This window comes from Gigantopelta aegis, chromosome 14, assembly GCF_016097555.1.
Source record: "Gigantopelta aegis isolate Gae_Host chromosome 14, Gae_host_genome, whole genome shotgun sequence".
Lineage (NCBI taxonomy): Eukaryota > Metazoa > Mollusca > Gastropoda > Neomphalida > Peltospiridae > Gigantopelta > Gigantopelta aegis.
In genome coordinates, this window is record NC_054712.1 from 20,008,180 (window position 1) to 20,023,950 (window position 15,771).

General features: G+C 33.9%; 1 protein-coding gene across 1 annotated transcript in view; it reads left to right on the forward strand.

Annotated features, from left to right (window-relative positions):
* LOC121388095 (ankyrin repeat domain-containing protein SOWAHC-like) overlaps nt 1–15,771 on the forward strand; it is a 32,861-nt gene that overhangs the window by 6,797 nt on the left and 10,293 nt on the right. The window contains exons 5-6 of the mRNA XM_041519311.1: nt 266–346; nt 15,565–15,600. Of these exons, the coding sequence (XP_041375245.1) occupies nt 266–346; nt 15,565–15,600 (117 nt within the window). The remainder of the gene's footprint in view (nt 1–265; nt 347–15,564; nt 15,601–15,771) is intronic.

Genomic DNA, 15,771 nt, shown 5'->3' on the forward strand with positions numbered 1-15,771 from the left:
GGCTTGATAATTTATTAAAAAGGTAGTTAAAAATCGCAGGCTGCTGCCTGTTAATGACGTCCCTAACTATTCCTTTCCATTTGACTGATAACTTGAATAGTGTTTGTTATTTATTAGTATTGTTTTACTTTCTGTCAGAGGCCGATGCTAACATGCGAGATTACAATGGTAACTTATACAGTGTTTGTTATTTATTAGTATTGTTTTACTTTCTGTCAGAGGCCGATGCTAACATGCGAGATTTCAGTGGTATGCTTTCTGTCAGAGGCCGATGCTAACATGCGAGATTTCAGTGGTAAGAAGGCGAAACAGTACCTGAAGAACTCTGCGTCATCGAGGACACAACGTAAGCGAATCTCTTCTTATCCCGACATATCCGTTCCTATTAACATTACTCTACCGCCCGGTAGTCAGAAACATCCCCTTGCTATTTTACATCTCTCAATGACAGACTCTGAGAACTCGCTCACTTAATGTTATTAAATTGTCAAATACTACTAAAATGTTTTAGATGATTTTTACATTTTAGAATTCCAAACTTCCATAATATTTTATAGTGGACATTTACCATACACCACAAAAAGAATAATCTCATCAACGTAAATGATACTGGATCTCAAATGCCTGTAAACATATTTTATTTATCTTTAGTTTTTTTCAACTTGAGCTTGTTTTTTTTAATGTGATTAAGTTAAGTCATTTTATTCTTATACATATCAGAAATGATATTACCACTCCTTATTTCTAGTATATACTTTTGGATATTTAAAACACAAAACTTAATTACCATGGCTGTATTGAACAAGCACAGTGCTGTCCACCACTATAAATGAGTAACGCTTCGCTGTCGACAATTTTGTAGAGATTGCTGAGCAGTACTAGTTAGCAATGCAGTCCCTATTTTATAAACTGCGTGAATATACATTATGTACATATTATGCATGTGTTGGAGGCATCTTGAAACCAATCTTATAACGATTCAGAATTTTTATTCCATTAAGAATGTTTTCAAAAATAATATATACTTTTATATATAATGCTTATTTCATTTGTACATGAATATATTCAGCTGCATTGACCATGTTGATCAAGGTATTGTGTAATGTTTTAAGAGTGGTTGATGGCTATAAACATGTTTACATGTATGTATATTTATTTCCTCTTTTATATAATATACTCTGTATGCAATGTATTTATTTGTTGTTACCGGTAATTGTTATGTTTAATATTGATGACTATATGTTATTGTGTGTGATGTACGAAGGGTGATCAAAATGTTCTTGGCCCAACTAGGATGGACTAGCCCTATAGTCATGACTACCTGCTACTTTTTAACATGGTTCACTTGAAGGTGGAGGTGGAGGGGCAGGACCTAGCCAAGAGGTAAAGTGTTCGCTTGATGCGTGGTCAGTCTGGGATCGATCCCTGTTGGTGAGCCCATTGGGCTATTTGTCGTCACAGCCAGTGCACCGCGACTGGTATATCAAAGGCTGTGGTATGTGCTATCCTGTCTGTGGGATGGCGCATATAAAAGATCTCTTACTACTAATGGAAAAATGTAGTGGGTTTCCTCTCTATGACTGCGTCAAAATGACCATATTTGACATCCTTTAGCCGATGATTAATAAATGAATGTGCTCTAGTGGTGTTGTTAAACAAAACAAACTTTTTTTCTTTTTTTTATAACATCATTATCAGCTGCATAATGCCTGCCAGCTACAGTAACTCCTTTTTTAGGTTAAGAAATAGATGGAACTCAGACGTTGCTAGATCTGAGGAATAAGGTGGGTGGCCAAACCTGTCAACCCTCCCGGATTCCGTGGAGACTCTCTGTATTTGATCAAGTCTCCTGCGGGAAAACAGTTTCTCCCAGGCAATCCCTATTTACTTAGCATAAAAAATTTTCAAGCTGCCGTGCCTGTATATTGACATTCAGTGTTGCCATATATAAAACTATCCAGTTTAGTCCTAATAACACCTCTGACTTGTAACTAATAATGTCTTCCCACTAGATCACAAAATGCAACCATGGCTAAAGTGCCAGAGTTGACAGCGATACACACGATGTCAAAATCACATGTCAAAGCAAGACAATGAAAATACCAATGGGCTATATAAACAATACTTGTATCAGTTAGTTTTGTATGTTTGTGCAATAAAATGTTGGTAACAAGAGTACACTGCAAGGGATTATTTTTGTACAATTAATAAATTTTGTTAGTTACTCACTGTCAGGACTTGCAGCCATGGCAACCACCAATATGTGAGGAGGTACGTTGTCATAGAATCTTGAGTACACCTTTTGTAAAATGTTTGCTACGGACAGCACATTCATCAGGATGTTCGATTCTTGCGAAATGCCTACTTCACTGGCTATGAACCTGATGGTTAGCCATTGGTCTTCTTGCATAATCAAGTCATGCACATGGTCAGTCCATAGTTAAGGCAAGAATTTTTGATCACTCCACTATGTATTGATATTGAAATAGGTGTTTGGTCCAAAAACATGTTTGTTTTAATAGATCTTTCGACAATTTTGTCAGTTTTATCAAATATTTTCACAATTCTGTAACATATTTATATAATCTTTCCACAATTTCATCACAGTTTTTTCAGAAGTCTGTCTTGACCAGAAAAAACCCAGATTTTGTTATTTATTTTAATAATAGTAATGTTGATGTCATGTTTCTGTTCATGCATCTGATAAACATTTTTATCTGTGTATAGGGTTGAGGGTTGAAGCAGAATCTGGTATAGTGTATATTATTATGCTTCTAGAATTTTCTGAATATCCACTAGCTGTGGGATCAGTGATTTTCAAAATTTACTAGCCATAGTAAAAAAACCCTACTAGCCATAACTCTAGGTTCAAATAACACTAGAAAATAAAAACAAAACTCAAATTTGGTCAGAAAGCTTTATGATCACTATAACATTTAATTAACAGGTAATTTGTAATTTTATTGGTACAAATATAATTAATTATTCCTATAAATTAACACAACATACATTTAGTATTCAGTTGCTGCACACAAGATGTTGAAACCAGTTTCGGATATATATATGCAAACTTACTTTCTACAAAATTGAGAAATGCCAATAAAAAAGCTTTATTATCACTATAAAATAATTGACATATAATTTGTAATGTTATTGGTGCAAATACAATATACCATTAATTACACATTCTTTAAATACAGTTGAATCCCCTTGGCTCGAACCCTGCCGGTGTTCGAGAAAGTGTTCGACCCATCGGATAGTTCAACCGAACCATTTGGTCAACATCGGACATTTCCGTAACATCAGTTAGAAAGTTGAATCAGATACTTATTATGTAATACATGTAAGTGCACTGAAATAAAATAAATAAATGTCAAAATCGTAATCTAAATTTAAATGAATTTATTACAAAACAATTTGAATATTTCAACAACAAAAAACCCCCAGCACTGTCCATTTTCCAGAAATGTAGTCGTTTTCAAAGTAACGCTTTATGCTGAGGCCCGTTTGTGCACTAATTATTTGCTTGGTATTACAATTCATCTCACAGTTAGCGTAACATGAGCTGTACTGGACAAATCATTACCGACAGCCGCTTAACAAACAACATCACAAGTGTGCATGGTAACAAAAGAATTGCATGGCTATTGTTGCGATTCCCCGATTCATCTATAGTTCGTTCCGCCTAAATAATTAATCCGAAGGTTGTAATCACCAACTGCGCAAGTGCAGCAATTGTTGATCCTGTTTGGTGGTTTACCATTTGATATTTGATGGATCACCAGTTCGAGGGAAATATAGCTATTAACAGATGGGACCGATAATTTAGTTCGAACAAAGGCTTATAGTCGACCCTGAAAGTGTTCGTCCCGTCATCAGTTAATATAAGGGTTTACCAAACAAAAAACTCAGGACTTTGTTTTTGGTTCGAGCATTGCGGTGTGATCGACCCTTCTGAGGTCGAGCCAACAAGATTCTACTGTATCTTAAATGTCATGTTACTCTCTGAGTGGGTTTTTTGCATATAGATTACCTGTAATTATAAGACATTACATCTTTTTTCAAAGTAACGCTTTATGCTGAGGCCCGTTTGTGCACTAATTATTTGCTTGGTATTACAATTCATCTCACAGTTAGCGTAACATGAGCTGTACTTGACAAATCATTACCGACAGCCGCTTAACAAACAACGTCACAAGTGTGCATGATAACAAAAGAATTGCATGGCTATTGTTGCGATTCCCCGATTCATCTATAGTTCGTTCCGCCTAAATAATTAATCCGAAGGTTGTAATCACCAACTGCGCAAGTGCAGCAATTGTTGATCCTGTTTGGTGGTTTACCATTTGATATTTGATGGATCACCAGTTCGAGGGAAATATAGCTATTAACAGATGGGACCGATAATTTAGTTCGAACAAAGGCTTATAGTCGACCCTGAAAGTGTTCGTCTCGTCATCAGTTAATATAAGGGTTTACCAAACAAAAAACTCAGGACTTTGTTTTTGGTTCGAGCATTGCGGTGTGATCGACCCTTCCGAGGTCGAGCCAACAAGATTCTACTGTATCTTAAATGTCATGTTACTCTCTGAGTGGGTTTTTTGCATATAGATTACCTGTAATTATAAGACATTACATCTTTTTTATGTGTAGGCCCGACATGACAAAATGTTAACATACATGTAACTGCAATCGTGACAGATTTAGTGTAACCTACAGTGTATTATTAAAGCTATATCCCAACTGGATGTGAGTGATGAGAGCGATGCGATAATATTTATATCCTAACCAGACGTGACCATAATGACAGCCTTTATTTTGAAATTGTCATCGACCATTGAAATCGACAAATAAAACTTGTTTGATTGGCTAATATATTTTTGTTACTTGTGTTGCATGAGAAAAATAGAAACGGTTCCTATCGGTATTGTGTCGTGTGCTTAACTAAATCAGTCTGTTGCACCGTAAATGTGCAGTTAAGATGCAGCAATTGAAATCAATAGGTTTTAAAAAGATTGCTCGCATCCTGTCAGGATACAGCTTTAGAATAACAAATATCTGAGTACCAGTGTCAACAAAATGGCACGATTTGTAACTAAGAATCATTTTTGTCTGTTCAACTTAGATTTGAAAAAAAAAAAAAATAGACATAGGTACAGAGCCTTTTTTAATGCTTTGATTAACTTTTTTAGCCAGTGTTATTTCTCGTTATTTATTTCTTTAATAATAATGTCTTAAAAAACCTAACTAAATTCATAATTAGCAAGTGATATAAAAAAGAAGAAAACTTGGTATGTAACATTTAAAAAAGCCTACATGTACATGTAGTAATGATCTGACGAAGAAAACTTGCTATACTAGTTACATGTATATATCTGAAGAAGAAACTAAGCATACAATTCTTCTTCAGTGTGTTGTTATTAAAGGGACATACCCTAGTTTTTAAACACTAAGGCATATTTTTTACTATTAGAGCCGTTTTTGATAACAGAAATCATACTTTACTTAGATTTTATTGTTTAGTGTATCCATTTCCGTACATTCGAGGTGTTTTGGGTCATCCTGGTGTTTTTAATATCACAAAATGCATTTCTCATATTTTTAAAAACGCATGTACGTCTGAGAAGTAACAGTTACGGAGTTGGAGTTGTAGTCTATTTGTAGAGTGTATTTCACCATTTCAAAGTCACAGACTCGTGTTTCACTCAGTTGTAACTTTATCCAAATGTGTTACAGGTTTGTAGATTAACCAAACTTAGTGTTAATTTTCATGGGTTGAAACTAGGGTCTGTCCCTTTAACTAAACTTATAGTGTTAATTTTCATGGGTTGAAACTAGGGTCTGTCCCTTTAACCAAACTTAGTGTTAATTTTCATGGGTTGAAACTAGGGTCTGTCCCTTTAACTAAACTTAGTGTTAATTTTCATGGGTTGAAACTAGGGTCTGTCCCTTTAACCAAACTTATAGTGTTAATTTTCATGGGTTGAAACTAGGGTCTGTCCCTTTAACCAAACTTATAGTGTTAATTTTCATGGGTTGAAACTAGGGTCTGTCCCTTTAACCAAACTTATAGTGTTAATTTTCATGGGTTGAAACTAGGGTCTGTCCCTTTAACCAAACTTATAGTGTTAATTTTCATGGGTTGAAACTAGGGTCTGTCCCTTTAACCAAACTTATAGTGTTAATTTTCATGGGTTGAAACTAGGGTCTGTCCCTTTAACTAAACTTAGTGTTAATTTTCATGGGTTGAAACTAGGGTCTGTCCCTTTAACTAAACTTATAGTGTTAATTTTCATGGGTTGAAACTAGGGTCTGTCCCTTTAACTAAACTTAGTGTTAATTTTCATGGGTTGAAACTAGGGTCTGTCCCTTTAAGGGCTTTAATATTTTTTTACATGGCTTTTACAGGCCTAGTAGGTTTCTTTCTGCTGTGGTACCGGCCTCGGTGGCGTCGTGGCAGGCCATCGGTCTACAGGCTGGTAGGTACTGGGTTCGGATCCCAGTCGAGGCATGGGATTTTTAATCGAGATACCGACTCCAAACCCTGAGTGAGTGCTCCGCAAGGCTCAATGGGTAGGTGTAAACCACTTGCACCGACCAGTGATCCATAACTGGTTCAACAAAGGCCTTGGTTTGTGCTATCCTGCCTGTGGGAAGCGCAAATAAAAGATCCCTTGCTGCCTGTCGTAAAAAGAGTAGCCTATGTGGCGACAGCGGGTTTCCTCTAAAAACAGTGTCAGAATGACCATATGTTTGACGTCCAATAGCCGATGATAAGATAAAAAATCAATGTGCTCTAGCGGCGTCGTTAAATAAAACAAACTTTTTTTTTTTTCTTTCTGCTGTGATATGTTACATAGATCTGTGTTATTAAATTCATTAGTCATATTCTGTCATGCACACATAGACGGATGCATACATGGACGCACGCGCACACACACACATACATTATACTTCTTTGTGATAATTATTCAAAAGCAGTATTATAATATTAGCCTACATGCTTTCCAAATTGTACATGAATCCTCATGCTTGTTGGCCCATGGTCAGTTTTTGGTTTGACATTTTACATTTTTATATGTTTTACATAATGCAGTTAATGTACATGTATGTTCTACATAAATATAAATAAATGGATTTTGGAATTTCTTGTTATTGTTGTACTATCTGGTGAAATACCTTTCTTGGATCACTATCGTTTGGTATTTATTTTTAAATTAACAAAAGAGTTGTATTAAAACATAGTTTTGTCACCAGGGACATCTGCTCTCCAAATGAAACCCAGTATTTTCATCCTTTATTCTTATTTACCCCCCCTCCAAAAAAAAAACCTAGTTCATTACCAAAACAAACCCAGGGTTCTAGAATTTTTTTTAATCCACTAGCCATAGAATCAGTGATTAAAACATTTACTAGCCATGATTAAAAATCACTAGCCCTACTTTACTTTAAGTTAATACAATTTTACTAAATAATAGTAATAATCAGATATGTCAGCTAAAAAGGGAGATAGAGCTTATAAACACTAACATTGGGGGTTGGGGTTGGGGCAGGATATTAATATTTACAAAATAGACTTAACTGCAACATTTGACCTTTTTTTTTCACTAGCCATTGGGCATGGCAATAGTAGTTACTTACTAGCCCAACATTGAATATCACTAGCTATGGGAGTGGGGCTACCATAATCTAGAAGCCCTGAAACCCCTTACAAAAATTCCACGTGATGCCTGTAATCCCCTTTTTAAAATATAGTAATTATGTGTTGTCGTAATTCATCTACTTACCTGTACATGTAGTTAAAAATCTCACACGGTCATTTTTTTAGCCATAATATTTGTATTCTTCATTTGTGTCAGAATGCAGCTTTTCTGGCAAAGGCATCACCTTGTGTATATGTTTTTTTTTTATCTCTGCACAGTGTTAAGATTGCTTATACAGTCACTGATTGGCTGGCTTAAAAATGACGTTTGGTTGGTTGTTCAGTGTTCACCATGGCCGGAACTTCACTTTCATTCATATAATGTTTCCATTCATGAGTCTAGTCAGATCACACATAAGTTATACCATCTACAGAGATTTACAAAATATTTTGGACGTCTTGTTTTATAAACATGAAATGGTATATTTTCAAAAGAGTGGCTTTAATAGCATAGAAAAATAATTACTTTCTAATGCAACCAAAGTTGTATTATTAGTCCCCTGCTGGTCCAACTGGAGGGGACTATAGATTTCATCTCCGTCCTTCTGGCTGTCTGTCCGTCTGTCCGTCTGTCCCACATATATTTTTCCTGATGGTTTTTTCCAGAATGCCTTGACATACATGTATTGAGCTGACATTTTTGTGTATAGCTTTATCATGTACTGTTACAGATCAAGTTTGACTTTCATGGTGATTTACCCATTTTAGATGGAGTTATGGCCCTTGAACTTAGGAGATATGAAATTTCTTTTTTCAACTTTGTTTTTGCAGATACCTCAAGATATTGAGCTGAAATTTTGTGTCATGTTCTGTTACATATCAAGTTTGACTTTCATGGTGATTTACCCATTTTTGACAAGAGTTATGGCCCTTGAACTTAGGAGATATGAACATTTGTTTTTTTAGCTTTAAGATGTTAACTGAAATTTTGTGTATACATGTATAGCTCTGTCATGTTCTGCTATAGATCAAGTTTGACTTTCATGGCAATTTACCCTTTTTGACAGAGTTATGGCCCTTGAACTTAGGAGATATTAAAATTTGTTTTTCACACTTGTTTTAAAATGCCGGACGATATTGAGATGACATTTTTTATATAGCTTTATCATGTACTGTTACAGATCAAGTTTAGCTTTCATGGCGATTTATTCCCTTCTCACAGAGTTATGACCCTTGAATTTAGGAGATACTAAAAATTGTTGAGCCAGGTAGGGGACATGTATTGCTTTAGCAGTACTCTCAGAACCTCTGTTTGGTATTGTAAACATTTAGCTGTAAATACAATGTCGAACACTGTTATGCCTTTAGGTAATGTAATGCACTTAAGATTAAATGACATTATTGCTGATGGCTTTGTTAATTGTAGACAGTAGAGTTACGAATTATCTGTCCCTTGTGAACAAATGTGGTAAAACCACTTGTCAAAGGCTCGGGTTTACAGCATTCATTCACAGATAATTTGTAATTCCTCATAGCTTGTTAGTTATTCTTTAAGTACATGTATGTTAAGCTTTTGCATTTAGCAAAATAAATTATTTTATTTTATTTATTTTTACACAAAACCAGTTTATAGTGGATACAACATTTAATCCTGCAGCATTTATTTTGTTTAAAATAAAGCCACTACTTACTGATAGTTTTACAGCAAGATGCTTGCTTTGAACGCTAGAACAACATGCTTTGACGTGTAGTACCACATACCACCCATTTTCTGACAAGTTTTAAGACACTGTTGAAGAAAATGCACACAGGAAAACAGACCATAAAGGAGAAATGGAAGCATGCATTAATGAGACCACCTCTACATTCCACAAGTTCTACACCCATGCAGTTCCTTACGTTCTTAACATGCAGGTTGTGTGAGTAGAGAGGTTGTGCTGTATGATATATTTCTGTCTGCTTTTAACTTTTATTACGGAAGAGATCTGTATTGTTATATAATCAGTTCTGAGCCTGTGCTTATAAAACTTAATCTCTAATGATGTCACATGCATTCAATTAGTATGGCATTACTATGACGTTCACGTCTCAGACTCTTTTAGAGTCTCGATTCTAGACTCTAAAGGTTTTATAAACACCAGACTTGATGTTCATTCAAGCAGTAGTACTTTAACAGAAGCAGGTTAATTTTCTCCCACTAAACAACTTGATCGATGGCTACACATCTCTTGTGGCATTATTAAAAAAAAGAATATATATATGTCTTACATTTACTACTTATAGTCCGTCCCACAGGAAATGCCTTTTTTCATACTATGAATCACTCCAGCCAGTGCACCACAACTGGTACATCAAAGGCCGTGGTATGTGCTATCCTGTCTATGGGATGGTGCATATAAAAGATCCTTTGCTGCTAATCAAAAAGAGTAGCCCATGAAGTGGTGACAGTGGGTTTCCTCCCTTAATATCTGTGTGGTCCTTTACCATATGTCCGACTCCATATAACCATAAATAAAATGTGTTGAGTGCGTCGTTAAATAAGCCATTTCCTTCCTTCTTACTATTAAATTTATTACAAGTTATTTATTACAAGTTATTTATTACAAGTTATTTATTACAAGTTATTTATTACAAGTTATTTATTACAAGTTATTTATTACAAGTTATTTATTACAAGTTATTTATTACAAGTTATTTATTTCTGAGCCGATTGATTTGTAAATTGTACTAAAAAATAGTTGGTTTTTTATTTCCAAAACACTTTGTCTTAATTCTTATGTCAGACCAAACTGAAATTATTTACTAAAAACAGTTACATGTGTATATAGAATAATGGGATGGACTATAGTTGTCTTACTTTAAGTTAAGTAATGAATGGTAGGCTACATGTACATTATCATAGCCTATTGCAGTTTCTACATTTCACTCTTATATTTATTAGATATTAATGACTACAAATAATGTTAATCAATCCCATACATAAACTTGAAAACATGAAAATTATAAGCTGTAAACACTAGTTACTTATGAATCCTTATTAACAATAAAATGTAATATAAAGTAATATTTCACATATTTCATGAAAACAGCTATGAAATTATTATGTTTATATTTCAACAAAACAAAATTAATAAATAATTTTGAGCACTGTACAACTTTCATACAGCCTTTTTAATAAATAAAAAGTATAAGAATAGAATGAACATTTTTATTCGTCAGCACATTTTTTAATGTAACTATATTATTTGATAGTCACCAGTTTACATGTAGTTCCTACCATGAACATTAATAGCATTAATAGATGTTAAAATATTTTGTAGCAGTTAAAGTTATAATACCTTATTTATATTTTCCTGCTTGGAATATCAATTCTTTTTTCAAAATCTAGTGGCATAAAATACTTTTCTTGTCATGCTGTGTCCCTTTGTTTCTACTTCCATTGTCTAGTGCTAATTAGAATTTAAAAAGGAGCTAGCTTGCAAGACCGATACATCCAGATAAATCCAGATTCATCCAGATACATCCAGATAAATCCAGATTCATCCAGATTCATCCAGATACATCCAGTAACTTCTAGTGTGATTCATAGATCTGTAGGGGCAGGATGTAGCTCAGTGGTAAAGCGCTCACTCGATGCGTGGTCGGTCTGGGATTGATCCCCGTCGGTGGGCCCATTGGGCTATTTCTCGTTCCATCCAGTGCACCACGACTGGTATATCGAAGGACATGGTATGTGCTATCCTGTCTGTGGGATAATGCATATAAAAGATACCTTGCTACTAATGGAAAAATGTAGCGGGTTTCCTCTCCATAACTGTCATAATTAATTACTATAATTTTGACATGCAATAGCTGATGATTAATAAATCAATGTGCTCTAGTGGTGTCGTTAAACAAAACAAAGTTCTTCTTTGTAAATACATGTAGTGATGTGTGTGTAAGTGAAAAACAGATGTTGTAAATTGTAAATTCAACCCAATCTGTTTCTTTTTCTTTTCTTTATTTTATACCTCTTTAGCCTATAGTTTTCTTTTACATGTTCTTCATATTGAAGGATTATTTGATATTAATGTAAGTGCCATAATTTTTTTTATGTGGTATAGTAATTTTTCATTATTTACAAATTACGTATAGTGACTTGATGCAGTGGTACTTTTTTTTGTATTGTACATGTACAACTGTATGTATTGCTCATTTGTTGTTATTTTTCTTTATTCTGATCCAATTTGTTGAGGTGAGAAAATTTTCCGACTACATTATGTAAATCAGTTTTTACATTCACTGGAATGCAATATAATTGTCACCAGTTTATTTATTATGGTGTGTCTTGCAGTTGGCTTGTGTATGCTTTATCCTGTTCCTACATGTATATTTAGCTTTTGTCTGAGTTTTTCTGTTGTTTTCCAACCAGTTCACATGTACATAGCCCGAGTACTCTGACTGTAAGAGAGCTAGATGGACATTTGGAAGGTTATACGCTGTAATGAGAGCGTATAACCTTCCAAATGTCCGTCTAGCTCTCTTACAGTCAGAGTACTCAGGCTAACATGTATGTAGTATTTTCATTTTGATTTGTTTCCTCTTTTATTTTTACATTAACCCTCTCATCCCTGATATTCAGTAGAATGAATAGTACATTGATGACACCTGGGGTGAAAAGGTTAATTAAAATGTGCATGTATAAACATCAGTAGGTAGAATCCGATACTCAGATGCATATAATTAGTTAGTGAACACAGGTACATTGTACCTGCAAGCAAGCACGAAGATTGCTGCGTCATACGCAAAACACACACTTAGTCAATTTTGTATAATGCTTCACTTTGCAACTATTTTATAGCAAGCACCATCATTCATTAAAAAAGGCAAATGTATTGTAGCTTTCTTGATTGTTAATTTGTGAAATCAGACTTGTATTCAAAATAAGTATCTTATTATATGTTCCTTTCATTCGTGTCAGGTAAACAGTATGTTACAGTGTGCAATTTTGGTTTAAAAAATTTAAGTGTCATAAGGTCTCCCTGTATGCAAATCATTAGAGCCCGTGACCAACCCAGCGAGCCCTGCCGTGTGTCTCATGTAAAACAGAACATACACTAGTTCAGTGTTCTGCATGCAATTATGGAAAAGATTGCTATTCAAGACTGTGGTTTTCCAGGATTTTAAGATAAATGTTGACTGTCATTTCGGACAATCAATGTAATTTATACAAATAACTTTTACGAGCCATGCAGGCTTGTACATGTATGCTAGCCAAGCTAGAGAGTCCTGTATGATGTTTTGGCAAACCTCGGACTCCCAGACTCTCCTCAAAATCGAACACTGTGTTAAACACAAGCGGTGGAACTTTAAAAAGCCTATTTTTCTCCTACATGCATTTATAGGACACATACAAATATGTGCGTATAAATGACTGTTTAAAATAAATATATAAATATACCGAAAACTTACACGACTGTTTTAATACACATACACATGCATGTTTAACTCATGAGAAGTGAACTCTGCACAATATTTTAAAAAATAAACAATACTCCAACCTTTAGATAATCAGTGTTGGATGCATAAATTGTGATAGGGATGTCCAATTTAAGAGTTGAAATGTAACATGAATGGAATGTCAGGCGTTGAAAGTGCATGCACAGGTCCTTCTAAGGTTGGGTGGGATCACATATTAATCACACCTTTAAATTTAAAAAAATGAAAATAGTGTTTTTTAATTAAATAATGGTATTTTATAATCGTATACATGTGTAAGAGAAAAATGGATTTTGTTGATATCTATTCTGTCTGTCTGTGTGTGTGTGTCTCTCTCTCTCTCTCTCTCTCTCTCTCTCTCTCTCTCTCTCTCTCTCTCTCTCTCTCTCTCTCTCTCTCTCTCTCTCTCTCTTCCACCTATCTATCTATCTATATATATATATATATATATATAGATATATATATAGATATATATATATATATATATATGCATCTACGTGTCTACATTGTATCTCTCTCTCTGATTTTAAAATGTAATACTTTTCCCCTCACTGTTCTTGTTGAAGGGTCACAATATTTCACAATATTTAATAGCTGCTGGTTAAACACAGTTTCCTTTCTTATAGTTTATTTTGCTGTATTTTATCTTTGTTTATTTTTTCCCCTTATACTTATTACTATTTTGTTTACTTGTTTGAAAAACACCTAACTATTGAAACTCCTTGGCAGACCCATTGGGTTTTCTCCATCCCAGCCAGTGCCCCATAACTGGTCTATCAAAGATTGTGGTATGTCCTGTCCTGTATGTGGAAATTGCAAATAAAAGATCCCTTGTTGCTGATGGAAAGCATGTGTAATCAGTGTGCTCTAGTGGTGTCAATTATTCATCAAAACAAACTATAACATTTATTTTGGCTTGTTTTGAAACAGTTTGCTGGTAACTTGATATATAGGAATTATGTTAGGGCTAGCTCTGGCACTTTCCAAGTTCTCCAATTGCCAATTTTAAAAACTATTATAACAAAATAACTGGGTTTTTGCCATTTTTTAAAGTTTAAATCTAGATAATATGGCAACATTTTCTGCTCATCCGGAGCTACATGTACATGTATAGTACTGTATGTATAATGATTTGTTGGAACTTAGATTTATTGTGGCATATTACACAGTTTGAAGGGTTTTTATTTCACCCATGCATGTATCCATGCATGACATCAGTTCCTGGATATGGAGAATTGTCACCATGGTAATGGTTAAATCTCCCCAATTGGTCAGTTATTAATTAGTAACATAAGTTTTTTTTTTTTTTTTAAATATAAAATATTAGAGAACTTAAAATTTTCGAAACATGATTTAATTAATGATGTTGTACATGTATATGATTGTATGTATTTTCATCTTTATTAAAGGGACTGTCCTCAGATTTCTGCTGTTCCCAGCTAGTAGAGCCTTTTTAGTTACACAGTGTCATGCAATGTATATGTATTTTCTAATCTTATCTTTCCAATTTTCTTAACATTAGAACAATCTGAAACACACCATATAAGGCCCATATTTTCAAAGCAATCTTAGCCTATGAAATCATAAAACCATCGTAAGCTATGAGGTCACTATGACATCTGCTGTAGTGATGTCACACCTTGCGATGGTTTTATGATTTCGTAGCGCTAAAATGGCTTTGAAAATATGGGCCCAGGTACAGAGTCACTGATTCGTAAACAGAAAAAAATATTTAAAGTATAATTTTAGTCCTTAAAGAGACTCTATTAGTTGGAAACATCTTATAATTACAGCTAACTCAGGGTATAGTCCCTTTAATTGTTTTGTGTTTCATAATCGAATAATGATTTACAAAATGAAGTTGATAGTTTTTTGATACACAACCAACAGATTACTAATAAGGCATGCAGAAACATGTTATTTGCCTGTTTTTTGTACCAGACCCTTTGATTGGTTGTCGTTGTGGTGATGGCTTAATATACAGAAATTACAAATCATTCATTACTCATTAAAATTAAAGTCAAATCTTAAAACCTGTACAAAAATATCATTAAATTTATAAATATCAACTTTCTGGTTTTAATACCTAATGCTACTTTGTGTACAGGTATTGTAAAATTAATTTAAAGTTTATTAAATATTATTTAAAAAAAAAAAAAATTCACAATTAAAAAGCAAAAAAGATAAAGACACTAACACTAATTTTGCGAAAATATAGAAACGCAATATCTCAACTGTTGTGCTTATTCTAGCTTAGAACAATAGCATTAATTTTTATTACTATTGTCATTACATTGTGTTATATTTAATGTATCTTTGTAGTATTCAAAATACATTTAATGTAAGAAAAATATTGTTTTGTTTTTAGTTTGTATTATTTTTGTATTTATTTTTTATTTATTTTTTAACTGGTATACTAATTATTCTTTCTATTTTTCCCTCAGAGCTTTTATTATCAAGAAGGATGACCTCAAATGTTGGTAAGTATTTTCTGTTCCTTTTTTTTAATCCTTAAATTATTAACTGATGTTCTTATATGTACCAGTATGTATATGTGTGCATGTGTGCTTGACGATCGGCTCAGCAATTATGTCGGTTTTGAAAAAAAGTATGTTTCCAAAAGAAAGTTTTGTGACTTTTATTTCAACCAT